Source organism: Cebus imitator, unplaced genomic scaffold (assembly GCF_001604975.1).
Source record: "Cebus imitator isolate Cc_AM_T3 unplaced genomic scaffold, Cebus_imitator-1.0 Scaffold169, whole genome shotgun sequence".
NCBI classification, from domain to species: Eukaryota; Metazoa; Chordata; class Mammalia; order Primates; family Cebidae; genus Cebus; species Cebus imitator.
In genome coordinates this window covers 329,524-337,276 of record NW_016107484.1, presented here as the reverse complement: position 1 = coordinate 337,276, position 7,753 = coordinate 329,524, and the positions used below count along the sequence as shown (strand labels likewise).

Here is a 7,753-nt window from a genome sequence, read left to right as displayed (position 1 = left end):
AAAAAAAAAAAAAAAAAAAAAAAAAAAGTGCTGCTTCAACTGAAATACAATATGCAGGGACTTAACTCTGCTTTCTCAGTGACCAAATATCCAACCATACACCAAAAAGGAAGAAATTCTACATCCTAAATTATTTTTCTAAGATCATTTGGACATTAAGCCGGTTGCAAAAACAGATGATGAACTCTGTAACACTTTTAGGCAAGATGTTGGCCAAATTGATAGATTATTACCATAATATGTGCTATAGATCATAAATGTTATCTTCCTCATGCTTGGGTTTTGTTTTCTTTTTTAAAACAGTATACTTGATCCTTAGCACCACTCCCCCACCTTTCAGAGAAAAAAAAAAAAAGGAAAAGGAATTACATTCAGTAGATTACTTTCTCCTTGATACGTCATTTTGAGCTTGGAAGAACAAATGAGATCAGCACAATTAAGGGTAAGATCAGTGTAAATAACGAAAAACAGGAAGGAGGATTAAATCAAATTAACACAGGGCACCAATTTTAATTTTTTTTAATCCCTTATGGGAAGTTAATTAGATGTTACTGTGAGGTTAAAAAGTTACTTGAGTCTGAGAGGTAAAACCTATTTCAAAACATCAGTTTCTAAACCGAACAAAACACAACACCAAAGGGAGAAAGTAAAAACCCATTTCCACACATTTACTAAAACCAGCTGCTCCAGGTTTGAGTGGAAATGTATTATCTCTATAATTGCTTAGCTTTTTATGGTTTTTTTTTGTTTGTTTGACACCTTTGGTGTAATTGCTTAGCTTTTTTTTTTTTTCCCTTTTAAAATAATCTTTAACAGAGACAGGATTTCCCCATGTTGGCCAGGCTGGTCTCGAACTCCTGACCTCAAGTGATCCATCCACCTTGGCCTCCCAAAATGCCAAGATTACAGGCCAGGTATACTTGCTTAGCTTTTAATGTAATTTTAATCCCACAGAAAGAAGTATTTCCTTACATGAGCATTCACATTAGCATTCCATGACTTCAGGAATCACACTGTCTCTGCCCAGAAATCTACAGATGAGCATACCCACAATTAAACAATTACAATATAAATCAACATTAAGTTAAATAATAAACATTTAACAGCCCAAATCCTAAATGGTATGAATCCAGTATTACAAAAACAAAATTATCATTTATAACTGTCATCTTGCACAGCTCTGCATTTTGCTTCTGAAAATATATCTTTTCTACAATTTCAATTGCCACCCAACTTTGTTTCTAAAATTTCAACTTAGAAAGTAGTACCTTCCACTTCAATTCAAAAAACACGTCTGTTTTCAATAAACTTGTTTTAAAATTTAAACACTGGACCTGTCCCTATTTCTTTCCTTCGATAGCTAATTCCTTAATGGGCTACAAATTTAATATTAACAAAGATACTGGCCTTCTTCGAGGCATTATATATAAGGATCCCAGCTTTGTTTTTAGATCTTAACACAGCAGGGGGTGGTTTTTAGGAAATAAAGCTACTTCTAGATATTTTAATAGATATTCCAAGCCGGAATAATATGTTATAACTAAAAACTGGAAAGCTGAAAGTAAGCTTTGGCAATATCCTCATACTTCAAGGCACAGTTCAAAAGTTACCTATTCCAAAAATATTCCTTTTTTTTCTAGAGCCAGAAGTATCATGTCTTGCTCCCAAGTGTTTTGCCCACCCCCACCTTTATACCTATAGCCTTCTGCCTTGTAATATGGTTACTTGCAAATAACTCTTCTTTTGAATGGCAAACTCCTTCCTAAGGGGTGGAGCTGTATTTTGAATTACTTGGACGCTTTATGGAGATACCGTTAATCTAGCAGCTCACCTGCTAGATTACCCACCCCCAGCACACCTCTGCACTGAGATTAACGAAATCGTCTAGGTCTGAAAGTATCATCACCTTATGACTCAACCCACTTGGTTTGAGTTCGGCAAATCAATCAACACCTGAACTGACTGCTGTACACAGAGCTCTTCAGAACTCTCAGTGATCGGGTTGAGAATCATCTCCCAGAGGCAGGCCGGAACCCCCGCTCCCCTTCCCCCTTTTCTTCAACTTCTCATCAGTGACGCTCCCACGCTCTCACTCCCACCTTGGAGAACTCAAGCTGCCAAATTCCTTGCTGCGTTTACCTAGGGGCGATGGAGGCACATCCAGCCAGCTCTATGTCGCGGCCCCGACGTGCCTATGAAGCACCCCTTCGTGGTGGCATCCCCGCCCTGAGAGTTCTCTAGCCCGTTAGCCTGGCCCCGGCCTCACCACCCCCTGCACCCCTTCTGTTCTCGTCGGTCCCATGATGTCCCCCATACTTGGGTTAGTTCAAGGACTCGGGGCGAGAGAAGGCATGCCGCGCGCCAAGGGACCCAGGCTGAGGCGAGCCCGAGAGGCTCTGCCTCAGGCCCCCGAGGAAGTGCTCAGGGCCCGGCGCAGAGAAGGGCCCTCCAGCTCGGCTCGCTGACGTGGGGAACACTGGAAGAGTTCGAGAGAGTCCGGAAGCCTGTCTTGGGCCAGTAGGGAACCGTGAAGTCAGGCGGGCGACCCCCCTCAGCGCAACTCTGCGAGATGCCGGCTGGCTAACCGTTAAGGCGGAAGGAAAGGAGGAGCTTCGGATGCCCTGGCTAGACAGGACGGGCGAGGAGGCTCTCGCCGGCTCCACTGACTCCTCACCTTCATGGCCGCAACCGCCTCGGCTCGGCCGGCACTGCCAGGGAACTCAGCACCATAGCAGCTCCTCGCACTGCCGACCTCCTTCCCTCTGGGCAGCGATTACGGAGCCTCGCGAGACGACCGAGCGTCCGGACGTAAGGGGCGCGGTCACGCTCGCCGCGTGCCCCGTTAAGAGCGCAGAGCGGCGGCCAAGACGACCAATTGGAAGCCTACCGTCGGGGGGCCGGTCACTAGAGCCAATGAAGCGACAGGGATGGGGCGGGGCCTCTGGCGTTTCCTACTGGTGGGAGTGGGAGGACTTTTTTCTGCCGGGAGCGGAGACCGGAGGGCCTGGGCGTGGCGGAAGGCTCGCTCCGGAGCAGCTTTCTCTCCTGGGTGTATGAAATAGGAGACAGCGTCCGCTGAGGAAGCTGCTGCATTTTTCTGGGCTGGGTGGTCAAGTTTCCGGGAAGGGGAGGGCGGGAAGGGCCATGGTGAATTTGAACACGCCGGTTGGCTTGAAGGCTTTTGTTTTGACCGTCAGAGCAGGGCCTCAGATTTCCTTCCCAGACGTTCCCGCGCTCACGCTCGGTCATGACCTCGGGGCTCATCACTTGTGGGTCCAGTAAGGAGCGGCAGCTGCACTCGCCTTTAAGAGGCTCAGCCGGGCGCGGTGGCTCACGCCTGTAATCCCAGCACTTTGGGAGGCCGAGGCGGGTGGATCATGAGGTCACGAGTTCGAGACCAACCGGCCAATATGGTGAAACCCCATCTCTACTAAAAATACAAAAATTAGCTAGGCTTGGTGGTGAGCGCCTGTAGGCCCAGCTGCTGGGGAGACTGAGGCAGGAGAATCGTTTGAACTCAGAAGGCGGTAGTTTCACTGAGCCGACATCATGCCACTGCACTCCTGTCTGGGTGAAAGAGCGAGACTCTCATAAAAAAAATAAAAAAATAAAAAAATAAACAAGGCTTATTGAAAACATTTGGAGAGCTAAGGGCTCTCAAATTCCAAGTGCACAAAAGCAGTATTCAAAATAACCAAAATTGTAGCACAATAAAAGAATTTTTTTTTTTTTTTTGAGACGGAGTTTCGCTCTTGTTACCCAGGCTGGACTGCAATGGCGCGATCTCGGCTCACCGCAACCTCCGCCTCCCAGGTTCAGGCAATTCTCCTGCCTCAGCCTCCTGAGTAGCTGGGATTACAGGCACGCACCACCATGCCCAGCTAATTTTTTGTATTTTTAGTAGAGACGGGGTTTCACCATGTTGACCAGGATGGTCTCGATCTCTTGACCTCGTGATCCACCCGCCTCCGCCTCCCACAGTGCTGGGATTACAGGCTTGAGCCACCGCGCCCGGCCACAATAAAAGAATTTGTATGAGCCTTGGAATTAACTTTGGGCAGAGAAACTGAGGTTGTAAATTAAGGTAACGATTTCTTCACCTGTACTTGATGACAGTTTATTTTCCTACACCTATTTTTTTTTTTTTTGGTCAGAGTCTTGCTCTTGCCCGGGCTGTAGTGCAGTGGTGTGATCTTGACTCACTGCAACCTCCACCTCCCGGATTCAAGCGATTCTCCTGCCTCAGCCTCCTGAGTAGCCTGGGACTTCAGGCTCCCGCCACGATGCCTGGCTAATTTTTTCTGTATTTAGTAGATACCGGTTTTCACTGTGTTGGCCAGGCTGGTCTTGAACTCCTGGCCTCAGGTGATCTGCCCACCTCGGCCTCCCAAAGTGCTGAGATTACAGGCGTGAACCACTGTGCCCAGCCAATTTTCTTACACTTCTTTTTATTTTTGTTTTTTAAGACAGAGTCTCACTCTGTCACGCAGGCTGGAGTGTAGTGGCACAATATCAGCTTACTGCAACCTCCACCTGCTGGGTTCAAGCGAACACATCCGACTCACTTTTGTATTTTTAGTAGAGACAGGATTTCACCATGTTGGCCAGGCTAGTCTCGAACTCCTGACCTCAAATATCTACCCATCTTGGTTTCCCAAATTGCTGGGGTTACAGGGTTGAGCCACCGTGCCTGGCCGATTTTCTTACACTTTTTAATCTTACTTCTGACTTAACCGGTATTTAAGATTGTAAACATGAAGAAGTCAATTCGCGCTTCATGAGGACCTAAGACTGTTCTGTTGCTTATAGAGTTGCTTCAACAGTTGTGCCACATTAAAAACACAGGGAGAGAGAGAGCACTCCCCAGGCCACTTCCATAGACTGAAATAATGCATCAGAGTACTGTTTTTCTTGCTTCAAGTGCTCAGATAATGTCACTTCTTATCCAGAATAGTCCTAGGTTTTCTTTTTCAGAAAAGTACACGGAAAGCCTTCCGTTCATGATGCAGGACGCAGCTGAGCTTCATTGGAAGAGAAAGTATTAATTCTCTTAATGATCTAGACACAAAGAAACTCAATACAAATGTTCTCTGGGTAGAAAGCCATGGTTGTCCCTCATTAGAAAAGGCCTACCTTCAGAGTTCAGGTCTACCTCCAGAGTTCATACGCACTTGAGAAGATGCTCAACATCATTAACTACCGGGGAAATGCAAATCAAATCCATGGATACCACTGTGCACCTACAAGGATGGCTAACATTAAAAAGAAAGAAACAGATGTTGGTGAGGATGTGGAGAATTTGGAATCTTCATGCATGAATGATGGGAATGTAAAAAGCAATAATGCTACTATGAAAATGTCTGACAATTCTTCAAAAATGCTAAAACATACAGAGTTACCATAAGACCCAGCAATTCCAGTCCTAGGTGTATACCCAAGAGAAATGAAAACATGGCTGGGCGCGGTGGCTCACGCCTGTAATCCAAGCACTTTGGAGGCCAAGGTGGGCGGATCACCTGAGGTCGGGAGGTCAAGACCAGCCTGACCAACATGGTGAGACCCCCGTCTTTAAAAAAAAAAAAAGGAGAAAAAAAGAGAAATGAAAACATAGGTCCACAAGAAACATACGTGCTAATAGTTCTTAGCAGCATTATTTATAATAGTCAAAAAGTAAAAACAACACAAATGTCCATTATCTGAGAAATGGATTAAGGAAATGTAGTCTCTCCATACAGTGGAATATTATTAGACCAAAAAAGGAATGAAACACTGTTACACATTGCAACATGGATGAACCTTCAAAATATGCAGCAGGGTGCAGTAGCTCACACCTGTAATTCCAACACTTTGGGAGGCCAAGGCGGGTGGATTACCTGAGGTCAGGCATTTGAGACCAGCCTGGCCAACATGGTGAAACCCCGTCTCTACTAAAAATACAAAAATTAGCCGAATGTGGGGACACAACCTGTAATCCCAGCTACTTGGGAGGCAGAGGCGGGAGAATCTCTTGAACCCAGGAAGTCGAGGCTGCAGTGAGCCAAAATTGTGGTACTGCACTCTAGCCGGGGAAACAGAGCAAGGCCCTGTCTTAAAAAAAAAAAAAAAAGAAAGAAAGAAAAGAAAAGAAAAAATCATGCTAAGTGAAAGAAGCTAGACACAAAAAGATTACCTACTGTATGATTCCATTTATAGGAAATATCCAGAATAAGCCAATCCATAGAGATAGAAAGTAGAGTAGTATTGATTAAGGTCTCTGAAGGAGCAGGGGGGAAATGGAGTGACTGCTACTGGAGGCAAGTTTCTTCTGGGGTAATGAAAACATTCATGGCCAGATGTGATGGCTCATTCCTATAATCTGAGCACTTTGGGAGACTGAGATGGGAGGATCACTTGAGCCCAGGAGTTCAAGACCAGCCTGGGCAACATAAGGAGATCCCATCTGTACAAAACATAAAAATTAACTGGGTATGGTGGTGCACACCTGAAGTTCCAGCTACTCGGGAGGCTGAAGTAGGTGGATCACTTGTGCCCAGGAGGTTGAGGCTGCAGTGAGCCACTGTATTCCAGCCTGGGTGACAAGCAAAACCCTGCTCAAAAAAGAAAAGAAAAGAAAAGAAAATGTTCTAAAGTTAGCTATGGAAATGGTTGCACAACTCTGAGTATACTAAAAACTATTGAATTGCATTATATAGTATGTGAATTATATCTGAATGAAGCTGTTAATATTGAGAAACAACACAACAAAAGTTAATGCAGCTGGAAAATGCCACAGAAGGACAATGAAAACACCCAAGGGTAGGGAGAGGTTTAAGTATCAAGGAACATTTAAAACAGTGCAATACTTGGGAAGACTTGTCTTATTTTGTCCCCAGCACACAGATCTGTACCTAGTATAAGTAAGCTCCCAATAAATTCTGTTCGTTTTTTTGTTGTTGTTGTTTTTGAGACAGAGTCTCATTCTGTCACCCATGCTGGAGTGCCGTGGTGCAATCTTGGCTCTCTTGCAACCTCTCAGGTTCAAGTGTTTCTCCTGCCTCAGTCTCCTGAGTAGCTGAGACTACAGGCACATGCCACCTCACCCAGCTAATTTTTGTATTTTTAGTAAAGATATGGTTTCATCATGTTGGCCAAGCTGGTCTCGTACTCCTGACCTCAAGTAATTCACCCACCTTGGCCTCCCAAAGTGTTGGGATTACAGCTGTGAGCCACTGTGCCCAGCTGAATTGTGTTTCTTTTTTGAGACAGAGTCATGCTCTGTTGCCAGGCTGGAGTGTAGTGGTTGCAGCTCACTGCAACCTCTGCCTCCCAGGTTCAAGTGATTCTCATGCCTCGGCCTCCCAAGTAGTAGCTGGGGTTACAGGCGTGCGCCGCCATGCCTAGCTAATTTTTGTGTTTTAGATGGGGTTTCACCATGTTGCCCAGGCTAGTCTCCAAGCCCTGGCCTCAAGAGATTCCCCTGCCTCAGCCTCCCAAAGTGTTGTGATTACAGGTGTGAGCTACCACACCCGGCCACCAATAAATGTTTGACTGAATATTTTTTTTTCTGAAAGGTAGAGAAGGAAAATGATTTTTAAAAAGAAATAATGGAGTAAATAGGTTACCCATGCATTTACAATGCCTAACTACTTGAAGTTGGGACATGGGACTTTCCGAAGTTGAGAGACATTTGTGCTTAAACATCACTCTTTTTTTCAATAAAAGAGATGCATTTTGTGATCCTAGTTTTTTCTTTGTTTCAAATTTTATATAATGA

The 7,753-nt window shown here is 45.1% G+C and overlaps 1 protein-coding gene across 1 annotated transcript in view; it reads right to left on the bottom strand.

Annotated features, from left to right (window-relative positions):
* RNF34 (ring finger protein 34) overlaps positions 1-2,852 on the bottom strand; it is a 19,735-nt gene extending 16,883 nt beyond the window's left edge. The window contains exon 1 of the mRNA XM_017544278.2: positions 2,675-2,852. Coding sequence (XP_017399767.1) covers positions 2,675-2,680 — 6 coding nt within the window. The 5' untranslated portion in view covers positions 2,681-2,852. The remainder of the gene's footprint in view (positions 1-2,674) is intronic.
* Between the last annotated feature and the right edge of the window lie 4,901 nt (positions 2,853-7,753).